This window comes from Xiphophorus hellerii, chromosome 1 (assembly GCF_003331165.1).
Source record: "Xiphophorus hellerii strain 12219 chromosome 1, Xiphophorus_hellerii-4.1, whole genome shotgun sequence".
Lineage (NCBI taxonomy): Eukaryota > Metazoa > Chordata > Actinopteri > Cyprinodontiformes > Poeciliidae > Xiphophorus > Xiphophorus hellerii.
This window is the reverse complement of record NC_045672.1, coordinates 11,439,672-11,456,787: the sequence shown is the minus strand read 5'-3', so window position 1 is coordinate 11,456,787 and position 17,116 is coordinate 11,439,672. Positions and strand designations below refer to the sequence as shown.

Genomic DNA, 17,116 nt, shown 5'->3' with positions numbered 1-17,116 from the left:
GTACATTATCATTTATGACATCATATGACATCTATGGATTTAAATAAACTTCTAGGGCAGCCAATAACTTTGTTCCTTGTAAGAATGTTGGAAACGTTGAAACAACTTAAGGAACAGAGTTTATCTTGCCACCACTTAGAGTGATGAGCATAGCAACAGTTAAAAACATTGTTTTGTTTTTGTTTTTTTTGCAGTTTGAAATTTCTCAGTTATAATTGTGATTTTCAGAAAAAGGCCTTTATTCAAGTCAGAACTAGGGCCTGATTTGGGCTTTGAGTGACTTTTTTTTGTCACACTTATAAATCTGGTTGTTCCACTTCAAACACTGCGGTTAGAGTGTGTATGTGACCCTGATGTACAGTTCATATTTCCCCATTTACACTGCACCTGTTTCAGTATAATGAGCCAATATATCTGCACACTAATTGCCCTGAATACATATCATAAAATCCTGCCTGTAAAAGCAAGAGGAATGGTAAAACAGATATAGGCAATGGCTGCATCTATATATTTTTTTATTAAAAGTATCACACATAAAAAGTAGAAGGCACATACATACACTTCAAGTATCGTTGGTGTACTTCCAGTCACAGAATAAAAAAAAAAAATCATCTAAAAAAAGCATACACACACACACACACCCCAACTCCTGCACACACTTGTCCAGCCTTTTAACAGGAGGCTGTAAATAACAAAAGCCATTTCATTAACGAGGTCCAGCCTAAAAACTCTCCGACTCTCCTCTCTTAAAGCGCACACACTTCCTGTTGTAAGTTACCCCAACCTGGCAACTCTGCACATGGCAACCTGCTCATTCAGACAATCTTCAGGGGGTGCAGAGGTGGACGTAGAAGCACGGCGCTAAAATGAACCTGCATCGGCTGCAGGTTTGCTTTTGTATTACATCAAAAGATTGCTCTATTTTTTTAAAAGATGATATTTAATAGTTGGCTAGAATATCAAGCAAAACTTAAAATCCCCTAATGAAACTCTTGCTGATAGTGGTACGTTTGGCAACCGTGTTTTCAGTGCACTCACCAGAGATGATAGCTCTGCTACTCTAATTTAATACGAGTTAAAGGAGTTGTGTCATTAGCGAGCGAGGCCACATTCTGACACTCTCGGTTCAGTGTAGACACACGTTTGCAAGCACATTCACACTCATGCAGCAACCCAGATGGCTTTTACAAGGCCCAAGGCCCTCCCCGGCCCGCCCGCCCGCCCGCCTCCCTGCCTAGGTTTTAATTATGTCGAAGGCTGCCCTGGTCTGATAAAATGGGTCACGTTTAACACGCCTTCACTCACCTTCACCCTCACGCCGCATACCCTCTCAGTCACCTTGCGTGCATCTACTTTATCTGCTTAACAGTCAAAAAGGAAGTCACGGAGCTTTCGTCGCAGTATTTCACAGAGACAAAAAGTAATCGGGTTATATATTTAACCTAATCATCGTTGCCCCTGTGATGTGTGTGTTTGAGCTGTGCTGGTGTGTGTGTGACTGTGTGTGGATTTACAGCCTGCTTCCTTTTTAGCTGTCATTAGACTGCCAGACATGGCTACACAGGTGTACTGTTACCAGCATTAGTAATAGGCTTTATACTCACACACACACACCCTCACCCCCACCCGCGCACACACACCCCAACACATATTCCAATCCACTTTATTTTTAAAGGTCCAATCGTTCCTCGCAGCGTGACTCCTCCTGATGAAACACTTTAACTCAGCTGCTTATTCTCTTTATTTGGACTCAAAGTGTTTTCACTGACTTCAGAATAAGGCGAAGGATCCTGCTAAACAACAATATTTGAATGTTAAAGTGCGTATATAAACATGTATGAAAGATGAAACCCGGTACAGGTATGAAGGCAGCAGAGGTGTGCCCGTCGGTTTTGAGGCCAATTTCCGATCTGCAATTTTTGTAGAGTTTTGACCATCCTGTCTTGTTGCTTCCAGTTTCTCTTTTAGCAACTACAACAAAACAAGATAGAACACCTTTTGAAATTTCTGTCTGTCCTTCCTGCCATAATCTGTGATTTTGTTTCTACTTCAACAGCCATTTTCTATGTGTGAAATAAGATGAACCTTTTTTTTCTACTTTAAAACAAACATTAGAGAGTTTACATTTGAAATCCTGGATTAGCAATTTGTTCTCCTGATGCTCCAAAAACAGCAGTTTCTGTGTGTATTCTATAGGAAATATGGTTCCATACTAAAACTCTGAAATTTCCAACATGTTAAATGTTTTTACATGGTTTACATGTAGATTGAAGATAGAGTTTGCATTTTTGATGTAAGTTTAAAATGAAAGTCACCATAAGGGCTGAAACAAACTTGATTATCTTGTCATGACATGTTGTGAATATACAATTTTGAATAAACTCAACAATCACACATTGAGTCTAACTGGTCGTAGATGAAGCAATTAATTTTTTTTAAAATGATGAAACAGAGTTGGCTGTGAGGTTGTATTTTTTTTTTTTTGCAATTTCTAAATTTGCTGTTATCTTTAAGACTTAATCACAGTTTATATATCTATTTGTTTTTAGAGTTCACTGGAATAAATATGAACTATAATTTACAACCAATATTATAAACACAACCAGTTTTGTCTGCGTCATACCATAAAAGATGCTTTATCATCCTGTTTCATAAGCTCATGTTTATCACCTACTATTAGTCATTTATACATGCCTGTACAATCAGTTTCGTTCACAAATATTAACATTGACCATGTAGTTTCAAAAGCTTCCAAAAATGACATCAGGATGAATTCACAAAAGTACTTATTTAAATAAGTTTGTGTGAAAAAAACTGGATCTTCTGATCGTCATTTCTGAGCAGAAGATGGAAATGAAAAGAAAAGAAAAACACATCAAGCTTTGTCATTGAAGGTCAAGTCATCTTCCACCATTTGACATCACTTCCTCTAATAGAAACATAAAATATTTTAAAGGGAAATTAACAGTATGTAATTGTTCACATTTTCACATGAAAATGTCTTTGTAGAACTCTGGAAATTTTATGCATTTTCTATTTCAATATATCTTTTTTTATTATCTTGGAATAAATCATTAAAGGGATGCATCATTTCGTTGTTTTTTTACAAATTGAAATGCTTCTTATTTATTTAGAAAATCTGTTTAGAGACAGTTCCTGCTGTTTTTTCTAAAGTTTTGAGGAATGCCCATCAGGTCAGGACCTCAGGTTATCCGGACTGCAACTTGATGAGCGTGCTTGTGCACCAATGCTCCTAGTTCAACATGCTAAGAGAATCCAATGCAGAAATGAAGCAAATTGCTGGTGCAAAACATTTAACCATTTTCTTCAGGCATTCTCCCCTTAGCACACTTTTTCCCCCATCATTCTCTTTTACATCATCCAGTCATAATTTACATCCTTTCCATGTCACCTTTAATCAGAGCTGCAGTCCACTAAAGTTATTAAAATAAGAATAATCTCCTTTATGCCGCCTTCCCCTCCAGTTTCTGTGGGACAAACTTTAATGGCAGGACCCCTTGTGAGCTCGTCCACACACACACACCCCGGCGCACACAAATGAGTGCAGACACACACTCATTTAGACTGCTGAGTGATATGGTGGGGCTAGGGTCTTCTCTGCAGGACCCCATCCATCACACACACATACGCACACCCATCCGAATGAGGACTTACAAACACACTGGAGCGTTTTCATGATCTGCACTCTATCAGTCTCTTTATTAGTCTGCCTGTGGATGCGTGTGCGTGGGTGTGCGCGTGTGAGCATGTTAAAGGGGCCTCCCAACTGGAAACAGACCCATTTCCAGAAAGGATACAAACTCCAACACACACCTCTTTATTTCCTTTCAGTCGCGCTGCACCTTAATTTGCAACACTTCTAACAACCAACTCTGCAGCCCGCTTCACAGCCACTCAATCTGTCACTGTCGCTGCCGCGTTTCCATGTCTGTCTTTTTCGGCCGAGTTAGAACACGGTGTACACATGTGTGTGTGTGTGTGTGTGTGGATGCAATTCTCCAACAGCCATTCTCATATATTCTCTACACAGCCACACCGGCCTTGTGTTTATGTATATTTACAGTATAAGTCTGCAGCTGCAGAGAGCAAGGGAAGTTTCATTTCCCACCTCTGAGGAGTTCTCATGCCAGGCTGCCCCCTGGCTCCCTTAAAAGGAAATGCATCCCGTCCTGCAACCCCCAGTTTTATTGTTTTTTTTTTTCTCTCTCTCTCTCTTTTTTTTTTTTTTTTTTTGGTTTGTTTTGCAAATGTGCAGAATTTTTTTTTTAAAAAAAGTCTTGGAATAAAAAATAAATATTCCTCCATTACTCTCTTCCACCTCCAAGCAACATATTTTATTAGTCTGCAGCTTCCCCAGGATATGTTCAGGTAAACTGGGTTAGAATAAGCTTTCCCTCTGCATGTTTTCCAAGCTCTATTTCTTGTTTTTCACTAAAAGAAAATACTTTTCTTTTCAAATTCTCCATGATATTTCATGTTAAAAAGCGCATTTTCCCTTCGTTTCACTCTACGATACACAAAGCAGTCCATTCTTAAAATGACAAAACCTGCTTTGCTCTCTGCCCCACATGTATACAAATGAATGCAAACTAGGGTGTGTTCACACATTGAGAAACAGAGGCTTGTACAACAAAAGCGCCACGATCACACCTTATAAAAATATTCCCTCAGACACACAATAACCTGGCAGTTACGTCTGATATGCTATAAGTCTGCTCCTATCTTCATCTCCCATCAAAATCACAATCACCACGACGCTCTGAGCAGCCATTTCCATTTTCTGCCCTCCGTCAAAGGGAAAATAATATGTACCTTGTCACCAATGTCTACCCGTACAGGCAACTTCACTCTACTAATTCAGCCCAGCGCTCCACAGACATCCGTCAGATGTAACTGGCGGAGGAGAGGGCATGCCGAGACAGCCATTAAAGGTTCCTAGCTGTCAAAGGTTCCCCTTTGTGTTGTGAGGGGCGATATAAGTGTCGTGCTCTTATCAGGGCTTCCTGTGGAGTTTGCTCTGCATCCTGTCCACTTAGAGCCGCTCCTCTTTCAGAGAAATCTTATTGTGTCTTTGTGGGCGTGTATGTGTGTGTGCGCAATGGTACGTGTCTGAAGGTGTGTGTAATGTCAAGTGAGTCATTTTTTTGATTGTGTTTAATCAAGCCAAACTGGAGATCAAGTTTTAAAATAGGAAAGGAGGATGGGAAATAAACTTAGAATTCTTCATTAGATTGACTTTCATCCATTTTTCTTGTCTTTTTTGTGACACAATGACGATGCTTGCGAGTCTGTTAGGTGAAAATTGGGAAGACGAACTCATTTAAAAAGAGAAAATATAATTTGAAATATGCAACTTCTGTTTGCTTTCCTGTCCCACAGTGCGTCTGAATAAAACCCCTCCACAATCGCTTGAGCACTGCTGTGCCTTGACCTTTCAAAGTTGTTTGTGGGTTTTGATCTAAGTAATTAACTCTGACTGATGTGAGCTGTTGATCCCAGTGATTGTCACGTTGATTATGTTTTAAATTTAGTGGGAAGGCAAGAATGACAGAGCTCAGCAAACTGATGCTTAAAAATAAGATCTAAATGAATGTTTAACCTCAGTGTGTAGAACAAGAATGAGGAAATTGACTCCTTTTGGGAAAAAAAGAAGAGAATTTTAGCAAGCTGAAGACAGAAATGGCTTTAATATTACAGTCTGCTCCAAAGGTATTCATACTGCTTCTACTTTCTGTCGAATTTGGTCATGTAATAACAAGAACATTTGACAAATTAAAGTATAATGAACAACAAGCATCCAAAAAAGCATCCAGTCAATATGTTTATTCAGGGTCAGAGGGGAGCTGGTGAGCATCTCCACTGGTTATTGAAGCATGATACAATGCTACCTGCATCAACCTTTGCATCAAGCTGTCTTTACGTTAACATCCCTTAATAAATTTTAGTGCAATCAGTTGCCTTCAAACGATACCTAATTATTTAACAGGCTCCACCTGAGGCAGTGTTAGTATTAATGCTACCTATTTGTGGAGGCCGAGAGGTTTAGTGAACATACACCATAACAAAGGGTGAGGAACACCTGACAGGTCAGGGATAAAGTTGTGGAGAGTTTAAGAGCAGGATTAGATCATCTGTCTATTTTGGAAAGAGCTGTTGAATCGGTCATCTGAAAATTAAGAGAGAATAGCATGGTTCCAAACATACGAAAACAAGTGGGGTAAGACAACTCTGGTGAGAAAAAGGAAATTGCGTAGGAAAAAAAAAAGAAGTCCTGTTTAAAGTTAGTCAAAGTTCACACCAACACCCAAATAGGAATATGTGGAAAGATGCACATCAGATTTGGATGGATCAATTAGATCCATCCAAATCTGACTGAGCTGGAGCTATTTGCAAAGAAGTATTGGCAATACTTGATCTGGTTGTGCAAAGTTGATACAGACATTCCTCAAACACTTGCCGCCACAATTGCAGCAAAAGATGGATCTAAAAAAATTGACTCAGGAAGGCTGAGTATAAATGCAACCCACACGTCACGTCTGGTGTTGCTCTATGGCATAAAATCCTCCCAAAATATATCCAAGCTTAAAGTTGCAACGGGACAAAATATGAATTTGATGGTGAGTACTTTTGCAAACAGCATATTTCAGTTTCAGGTTTTATTTCCAGTCTGTAACGTTTGGGTGGCTGGGGGGTAAAATTCAGGGCAGCTAAGTTTACTTTTGTTAAAAACCCTTTTACACATGGAGCTGATGATTTCCAGCCGGGTTCTCCTCCTTCTCCTGCTCCGTGTGACATGTGTAGATGGAGGGAGGTGGAGTGAATGAAAAAGAAAGGTAAAGGTAAATAAACAAACAATCAGCCACAAGCTTGTTCTGGCTCTCCTTCTCTGTTGCCCCTCATTTAAGGCCTTATAAATCAGGTTTCCACCCAGAGACAGGGTGTTAGCAAACCTCCGAGGCAACACACACGCTCAAAGTAAGACACACATGTGCCAACCAAGATACAAAAAAAAAAAAAAAAAAAGGAAAGCACACAACCCAGCACCGGTCTGCTGCTCATTAAGTTCATGTTAAGAAACATCGGATGGGTGTACAAGAGCTACGCTGGTAGGAGGAGGTAAAATAAGAGTGTATGGAAAATTCAAGGCTAATATGTTGGCTTAACTACATAAAAGTGTGTGCACCCAGTCTCCATCTGGAGCTTTGCTTCATTTCTAACATATGTTAATAAAATATCTATAATACCTGTTGTAGCTCCCCAGTAACGATATGACAAGTGCACTCTGACTCCGCCAGCTGCAGAGAGGATATTAGGCTAAGGAGTAGGTGAGCATGTGTGTGTTGAGAGGGTCTGCCTGGTTAGTTTTCAGGGTCTGTTTTAGCACATAAAAAAAGGTCTGGACTTTATCAGGCTGGGTTGTAAATTGGGAGCAGAATGGACAGTGGGTAGAGGTGTGAGGGATGTGGGGCTACACCCCATTATAAGCCTTTAAACATATCTAAATGGATTCAAGGAAAACACAAAGGAAGGAGCCAATTTGCGTAAAGGTTTGATTTGATGATCGGCAAATACACAAGCAGAATCTGACCTTTCTTTCCACTTTGGTAGGGGTTTTTCTTCATTTGTTGAAGGGTTGAACTATTATTTTTACCCAAGGTTCCAAGAGGCATTGTTATTCTAAAAAAAGACCCCGCTAACAAGGCGGGTAAGCTCACACATCGGGTCAAAAGAGGCACAGCACTGTTATTACCTCAACCATGCGTGCCTGCCTTCGCCCCAAACTGTTGCTGCACTTATGCAAGCCACGCTTCCACACCTTGATCCAGACCCAAAACATATTTACTCACTAAACTTGGCACCTGTACCCACCCACAAAAAAAAGCACCTTCCGCACATGCTAACTCAAAACGCGGTCATTCACACTTTACGAGCGGTTGAAAATAAACAAAACGTGACCGTGCCTTCGCGAAGCTGGAGAAGTTCACAAACTTTGCACGTCTAAGAATGTCAGATGGCTCATTGGTTCTTTTCCATCGCACCTCGACTTCCTTACGCAGACATTTGACTGTGATTAGGAGTGCAGAGAGTCAAGCCAAAGGTCAGCGCCGCATTCAGACGAGGTTGATTGGTTGTTGTAATTAGAGGAGTTTTGCTCTGTCTCAGGCCAGTTCTCCCCCAGAGGATTCATGCTGGCTCCCCAGTATCAGTATCAGCAGCAGTAGCGGAGCGAAATCAGAGCCCAACTTGCTGAAGACTCAGATTCTGAGGTGGTTTAGCTGTCTCCAAACTTGCCGCTATCTCCCTCTGATAAATACGTTTTACCTCAGGCATTCTGTGTTGTCAAGTTGCAAAAAGTTCCAAATTACTCTTTTGTAAATTTATCACTCAGAATATTAGTCAGAAATGTTGCAGGTTGAGAACAAGGTTGTACTTATCTTTACGCTTCTCAGCTAACAATAAGGCCTTCTTCTATTCTTCTGCTCTTCCTCCTTCGCCGCAACCTTACGTCCGCCTCCATTCTCTGTGAAAGCGGGTAACTTGAAACCCGTTCTCTGAGTCTCTGGGGGCTACAGGGGTTACAAAGGGTGATCAATACATGCCAGAGAAAGTCATTAGACAAGTGAAAGAAGCCCCAGTTTGTATACTCCCTCCTCCTTATCCTCTTTCCTTCCCTTGTTAGGACCAGCAACGTTAGCTGGCCTTAACACCCATTGACATGTTGGCTCTCTGCAACTTAAATAGTCATAATCTCCACACTGTGGCTATGGAAGGATTATTGATTTTGCTCAAAAACAAAATGAAGTTTTCTTGAAAACTATTGCACATCTGCCTCCCCCCCAATGCTAGAAGAACAAACAATGCGATATGATAATAATGCTCCGGAAGGACCTAGCTATGCATTTGACATGCAATTTGATCCCCAGATAAGGCTGGCTGCTTGGGATTTTTTTTTTTAATATGTTCAAAAATTCTACCACATGAGCACAACAGCTTTCACACATCATATGTAGCACAGATGTGTGCCACTGAATCACAAGAATCTACTAGAATCAGCACATTTTTTTACTGCAATATTGCACAACTTACCCCATAATATCATGATTTGATCTCGTGCTACACTATGCTGTTTGCACATATCAGGATTCACTCATCTCAGCGTGTTTGATGCCTAAGACTGTGAAAGTGAAAGTGACTGCTTGACCAACTTTCTGAATAATTTGACATATAATTACTTGACTGTTTGGGGACACACAAAGCACATTATAATTTAATTCCTAGATAGTTTGCTGATCTCATGTTTATATATATATATATATATATATATATATATATATATATAAGATAAGTCACATCACAGCAAAGTAACCCCATGCTGGGGGTTCTTTGTCAGTTTCTCACTCTTGATCCCAATAGACATGAGCTATTCAGAATGGAGGTGAAGCAGATCTCATAAATCAGGGAATGAAAACTCTTATTTTCCTGTGTTTAAACCTGTGTAGTAGAATTAGCTTTTAAATGTGTCAGACTGATGCATGGCTTTCTTTCAGGATAATGCTTGTTGTATTGTTGCAATTATTTTATCAGTGTTTTAGCAATTTTGTGTTTCTATATACTGGCTTATCAATTTTAATCCATTTTACACTAATCTGTTGAATGATCCTAGATCAAAAAAAGCTAAACAACTATCCTGTTCTGATGTAAAATCCGGTTTCAATTAAAATCGGCAGGTAAATTCTTAGCACCTTCTGTATCATCTTTTTGAACTTGTGCTCTTTAACAGGTGGTGGACGACATGGGCAATGTCAAGTTTGCATTGGACACTGGCCCAGACACAACCAGCAACAGCTGGCTCAAGTACGTCCGCTCAGCGCCGTCGTTTGAGGAGCAGAACCTCACCGCCTGTCACCTCACAGGAGACCAGGTAAGTCGCATTCCAGAGTTGTTCTACTTGAATCTCTGTTCCTCTTTATGTAAAAAAAAAACAACATTTCACTGGAAAGCAGCAGGTAGGGGGAAGAAGCAGTTAAAGCTTTCAGTCCATTAATTGTGGGGTTGATGTGTGTGAGTGAGCACACTCGTGTGTGTGTGTGTGTGTGCTGTAATGACCACGGATTGCTTTGTTAGTCTAAAGCTGGGCCAGTTGCCAAAGCTGTGAAGAAATTACCCGACTGAAGAGGCTAAGGAATATTAAGACACTCCTGATTTCCATGATAACCATTATTCAAGGCGTGCTCTTTCTTTATGAGGAGTTTCTGTTTAAAGAAACTTGGCCAAGGCACAGTGGATGTTTTTGGAAAGATGCCCAGCCATTGCCCATAAAACTCCAACTGCTTAACTAGGCACTAACAATAACCCCATGCAATGTGTGGATCGCAACTTACTGCTGCAATGGATTAGCATATCTGTGCTGACACACTGACGGTATTACTCTGCTTTCCTCTGCGTCTGCCTTTTTGGGTCAATTTCCACTTTCACTTGAACACACCATTAGTGGCATATGTTAAATGGGATTGGGGAATCTTACTTTGAAGCTTGTGTGAATAAGGCAAAATATATATAAATAAAAAGAAAAACAGAGCGGAAAATAATAAGTGACAACCGCATGACAGTAGCCAAATGAATCCATATGACTTGGCTTTGTGTTCCTTCATTCCTGTCACTCCACTCTTATTTGTTTTCTAATCCCTGCCTACATGGCTCACTCCCCTTCCTGTCGCAGCCTCTCGTCGCCTGCTACTTGTTGACTTCCCCCCGTCTTCATGTCTTGATCTACCGCTTGTCACTGTGACACACCGGGGGGACAGGCCAGAGCTTCCACTAAGGCCTTAAACGTTAAAGTCTGATCAGTGAAGAAAAGAGACCACGCAAAAGAGAGCGGGGGCCGAGGGTAGCACAATCTTGGGGCCTCCCAAGATTGACAATCATCAATTGGCTGGCAACACCAACCCTCCTAATCCTTTTAAGATTTTCACATTGGTGCCCCCTGTTACTGCCACATAATGTCAAAGAAAGAATCAGGGCACCAGAGAAAATTGTGGAGAATTATTGGCGAAAGAAAGAGGCCCACGTGCTCCATTGCTTTTTGATGTGTTTTGCACTTGTTTGTTCTTATCGAAAAGGCTTTGCTTTTGTTTGCCTGACCAGTTGCTTGGGGTAGTGGCTTGCTGGTATGACCCTATAATTTATTTACAAACATAGCCCAACCACACATGCACACGCTCGCATACATGCAGCCACTTAGTGGTAAAATATATAATTTAAGAGGCCATTCTGCAATTTTTCTTTTCCTTTTTTTTCTTTTCTTTTTTCCTGTATCAACATGCACAATACATGAGGATTTATGGAAATATGTGCGCACGAAGCAAATTCAAACGCAGCCAGTGGCCTTTTAAGAGGGAAGCTGAAAATGTATTTGTTTGTCATTAATGATGTAAGATAAGAGCACACGTGTGCACAATCATGCATCATTCAGATATTTATCAGGTGGTGATTTGGCATTGTTTCTTGGAGCAAGAAACAATGCGGGCTTTGTGAATTTTTTTTCCAGCAAAGTCAGTGCGTGTGTGTGTGTGTGTGTGTGTGTTGGCATGGACGTGGTGGGAGAGAATTTGCTCAATTTTCCACACACTTATGTTATGCAACTTTTCTCACTTAAGTCAGCTTGCAATTGTTTTCTCATGCAATATTCACACACTTTTAAATGATAGCAAAACAAACAGAAAAAAATTAACAGTTTCCTACGATTGTGTGTGTTTTGCTCCAAATGAATGAGTTAAGATCTACTCAGAATGCCAAATAGTCGCACAAAACATGTTGTGCAAGCTAGCCCATTCAGGGTCTGCATAAGGCCCAGTTGCATCTACTGATTTATACGCCTGAGAGAGTGCAATGAGTGCTACTAATGTGTGTGCCGGGTGTGCGGGAGTGTGTGTGTGTGTTGGGTTAAGAGTTGATGGGGCTTTAAAGAGAAGATGAACCTTGTCCACCTTCTTGTCAACCCTTCATCTTTTGTGTTTTGAAGAGGAGGCCCTTTCTGGCGCTGTTTGATCTGCCCTTCTACCCTCGGATGGATCCATCAATTCGTACAGACTATTGCGAGGGTCTGTGTGCGTGTGTGTGCGGGTGTATGTGTGTGTAAGGCCACAGTAGGAGATTATTGCAGGCCCCAAGGGCTGGCATTGATCGATGAGGCATCTGTCTCCTAAACACTGGACAGTGAAGGGAAGAAGTCAAGAGAGGGTTGAGGCCTTAATGTAGAATCCAAACAAGTCCATGCTCAAATATGTTTTATTGCAGTAAAAATTAAGCATATATAATGGAGATCCTTTGATTAGCAGCTGGCTGTGTTTGTTAAAAAGAAAATCTAGCCTGACACTTGCTTACGTTGTAATTTATTTTTGATTTTTAATATTCACTTCTAAAGATTTTTATTTTAAGGAAATTTGCTTGATGGAACTTATAAAATTTTACATTTCATCTGTTTTTTTTAAAGAGTCACTTTAGTTTGATTTTGTAAAATAAAATAAAAAAATGTGGCCAAAGATATATATTATAGAATAATTGCAAGTAATGCTCTTTTTAAAATATCTATGTAATAATAATATTTAAGTAGTGACAAGTATTTTTGTTTGATTTGGAGAAAAATGAAATATTTGCAAATGATTCTATATTTTTGCAAGTAGGAGACAAATGCTTTTTTTTGAGGGGGTGGGGAGGAAATATTGTTAATAATTGTGTATCTATAACGCCAAATAATTTTTTAACGAGTTTCAAGATAATACCTCTATGAACAGCTGATCCGAAAGCGAGTGAAATAATATCGCCTCCTGGGAAAGAAAGTTCGAATAGCAAAGAGGCCTTTTTCATTGACTGGCCTACATAACGTGTGGGCGGGTGTGTGTGGGTGCGTGTGTGTGTGTGTGTGTGTGTTATTGGTGTGAATGCCTGATAGAGTGAGTTCAAGTCTGGCCGAGCTTCTTTATCCATTATTTACATCAATAACAGATTTATCAGGCGGCCGAAGCGGCCACTGAGTTGGGAGATGCGGGGAGGGGTCTGCGCCGCAGATCCCTCAATCCTTTTGGCTGGAGATAAGACGAGGAGGAGTGGCCGACGGGTAACCGAGAGAGCACCAAGGGGCAATGGGGAATCACTAATGAGAGAGAGAGAGGAGGGAGTCTGAAACAGAGAGAGAGTAAAAGAGAAAGAGAGAGAGAGAGACTCATCATCATCATCATCATCATCATCATCATCAAAGACGCGCTCCGTGACTAGATTAGAGAGTAACCCAGCAGAGGAGCGTCGAGGCTTCACCCAGCCAGCCGGAGGGAAGCAACACCGAGCGAACTCAGCGCCGCCGGCCGACCCGCGACCCGCTGTTCCCGGCCCTAGCCGCAGCAGCGTCCCGCTCTATCCCTCTCCCTCTCTCGCCCTCCCTCTGCGGTAAACTTACTATGGGTTGTGTCGCTAACTCCTCCGGGACTGAAGTGCTACTGCAGCTGGAGGCTCTCCGCAGCGCCGCGCAACTTTCTCAACTCTTTCGTCTCACGGAGAAAAGAAAGGTCAGGCCGAAACCCGCGTCGCGAGGCTCCCGCAGAGATTGTGTGTGTGCGTGTGTGTGTGTGTTATCTAAATGTCGTTAAAAAGAAAGAAAGAAAGAAAAAACACTAATAATAATAATAATAATAATAATAATAATGATAATAATAATAATAATAATAATAATAATAATAATAATTTATCTTCTCCTTGTCTGTTTTCTATGTTAAACGAACTAAAACTTGAGAGTTGAGTTGTCCAGCCTCTGTTACCTATATAGGCTTTGTATTGTGTGTGTGTTGGGGTGCGCGCGCGCGCGCGTGTGTGTGTGTGTGTGTGTATGAAGGGGAGTTTTCGGCTGCCTTGCTGCGCTGCAGTTTCACTTGGTGCAGAGCGCCCCCATGTGGTCAAAATCATTGTAATCAGCATGTGTGATTGGATACGGTGTTGTTTAAATGCAGTCTACTTGTTTTACTTTTTTATAATATCACATGAATGACTTGATTATTTTTCGTTAGTTTTGTAATTTGTATTAAATTGTCAATTAGTCTGTGAGACTATTTCACCTGGTAGATCTAAGAAATAAGGCCTCGGATCAGGACGGCCTTTGTCTGTGACGTTCTTCATCTTCTTTTTTATGCTTTTAGCGTAATAACTATGAGTATGTCGAAAACAAATTCGACCAATTAATTTAATCAGCATTTGATATATTGATAGTAACGTAACGTGCTTTCATTCTTCGCTCAGCTTGACATCTCTGGCTTATATGTTAGGTTTTTTCACTGTTTATCTATGAAAGCGTGAATGTGAGTGCCGACTTTTTTTTCCCCTTTTTTACATTTTATTTGTTTTCAAGCGAGAAAAATACATTTTATCATCTGTTAATTTTTTTTTCATAAAATGTAGGGTTTTTTTCCAGAAATGAAACATGCGAAGGTAAAGCAGCTTAGCCGATTTATTCAATTCTTTTAACGAGTAAGATTAAAATTGAACAATTGCCTCAATGGGATGTCTAACCTTGCTGCTATGCAAATTGGAACAGGAAAAGAAAAAGAAAAAAATCTATTTTCAAAAATTTATTTTCAATTTATTTCATTTTGACCGGAACTTAAAGTCTCCCTCTTTTTTCCCTTATCCCCTCTCCCCCCTCCTCTCCTTAGATTTATTATAAAGCTGTTCGGGATATTGAAGCAGGGGAGGAGCTCCTGGTGTATATGAAGGACGGGATTTTCCCCGAGGGATCCATGGCACCCAACCTACAAGGTAAGATTAATGCGCGTCATTAGAGTACACTTTAAACAAACTCCAACTCGCATCCTGTGCTGCTTTCACGACTCCTTAACGGACAAAAAATAAAAAATAAAAAAGGAGAGAGAAAAAAAAAAAAAACACATTGTCTCTTTCCAAAATATTCTTCCGTCCTCAAGCATGGTGATTTTCTGAAAAACAATTAATTTCCACGATGGATAAAAACTAATGAATCATTTATGCTTAAAGGCCCATTAATTAAAAAATAACAACATGCAGAACATGGAGAGGCCTGGTCTGATCTTTTATTGTAGTGCACTACAAAAAAAAAAAAACTTCAGCTCTCTGCCGGAACACTGAGGCGTCAATTGGCCCTTTTTTGTAAGGAAAGCCTGTGTGAAATTGGAACCTGCATGTTCGGTAGCGCCGAATATCGAAACCACATTGTGAAACACTTTTTAAACAAAAACAGAGAGGGAGAAGTAATAAAAGCATTTATTCAGGACGGCTTCAATTCTGATCCAATCATGTTTCGTAAAAAAATATCCATTATTTCTTTACATCTGATACCTGCATCACATAATAATTACAATAAATACAAAATATCTATTATTTCATGTGGTATTTTTGTTAATGATAGAGACAGTAATATTATTAATAATAATAATTTTCTCGTACGTCTCTCTGAAAACATAGTACCTCAGTTTTTAGTAAAATTAAAGTCAAACTAACAAACTTTAAAACATCAGGACTGTACAGCTAACTACTGTACAAAATTGACCAACATTAATCTACAGGCCCAGTACTGTAAAAACTGAATAAACTGCAATAAATGATCACTCTAATGCACGTTTCAGTCCTTTTTATATGCTTTCCAGGATGCACTGTAAATTTACTGTATCAAAGTGTAAACGGATTATAAGCTACCGAACTGCTGAGGATGTTGGGTTTTACTGCAAACCTTCTCAGTACCACGCTGAGGCCTTCATAGCTTCAAACCAAAGAAGTGCCATAAATTAATTTAGCGATTTTACAATGAAAGCAGCATAATTATTTCTGTTTTCTATAAGAATTTTTTTCAATAAAAGCTGAAACTAAAACACAGTTTTACATTGAAATTGTTTTAAACTTGCAGCTTGTGGCCTCTAATCCCTGAAAAACATATCTAGTCAACAACAGGTTGAGCCAAACCTTTGCAATAAATTATTATTTTTTTTTGCTTTTTATGGTATATTTATGTTCCTCTCGTTCTGTTTCTTCTGTGTGCCATGAACACACACTGCATTTAGTTATTGAATCAAGCTTATAATTGCTTATGTTAAAATACTTTTGTTTTTATTATGATTTCAAAAATACAATCATCTTTACTTTTATTTAGACTTCATTTCCAACATAAATTGTAAATTATAAAAAGACAATCCTGATATTCCCTTATAGTTTAGCTTGATGTTCCGGTAGATCTTGCCATTCCTTTGAACTGTCCGTGTGTGCTGGGCATCAGAGAAAATATGTCCAGTACTTTCTCTCCATAATCTAATTTAGACCGCTTTGTTTGGTTTGAAACTTGGCCTTTTTTCTTCCTCTTTGAACATCTTGGACTTATTGTAGTGAAGCGCTGTTGTCAGGTAACATTGTTGTTTTTTTTTTTTATTTAAAAAAAAGACACTTTTTACTCGTCAATGATTTTACAGTCCTTTGATGGAGGGAGAACAGGATGTTTGTAAGATGTTCTGCAGCTCATTAAGTTTCCATGTCTGCATGACATACAGACAATGCATGGACGTCGTTGCCAAACTAAGTGCGGGAAATAACGGCTGAAAGCAGTTTGATTGTTGTAAAGAGGGAAACTGGTGTGCTTTAAGTGGAGGTCAAAGATTAAGTGGGCATAGTTATTTGTTCTTTTCATCTGTGTCAGTATGTGTGTGTATACAGATAGAATACAAGATATAAGAATGAGGCAGCCTACCAAAATATGTGCATAAAAGCTAAAGCCCATGGCTTTGTGTATTGGTGTGAGAGAAGGACTAAACTGAAACAATATATTACAGGTGCTTTTTTATTGGAAAATACTTTATTTTGAGCAGGTAGACAGACAATTAGAAGGAGGACACAGACAGAGTCCACCTTCCAAGACGTTTTGTGTTTTGGTCTCCCCTTGTTTGTGTGCCTGAGACAGAAAGGCAGCGCCTGGCAGTGCAGCCCTGCTCTCTGCGTCTGGCTTATCGAAGAAGGAATTTGAAGTAAAGGACTTGAGGAGTCCCCCGAGACCTCACCCATGCTCCCAGATTAGCTGCTAAACTGCACATAA

General features: G+C 39.9%; 1 protein-coding gene across 1 annotated transcript in view; it reads left to right on the top strand.

Annotated features, from left to right (window-relative positions):
• Positions 1 to 17,116, top strand: part of LOC116725545 (histone-lysine N-methyltransferase PRDM16-like) — a 210,225-nt gene that overhangs the window by 173,846 nt on the left and 19,263 nt on the right. The window contains 2 exon segments of the mRNA XM_032571667.1: positions 9,803 to 9,943; positions 14,721 to 14,823. Of these exon segments, the coding sequence (XP_032427558.1) occupies positions 9,803 to 9,943; positions 14,721 to 14,823 (244 nt within the window).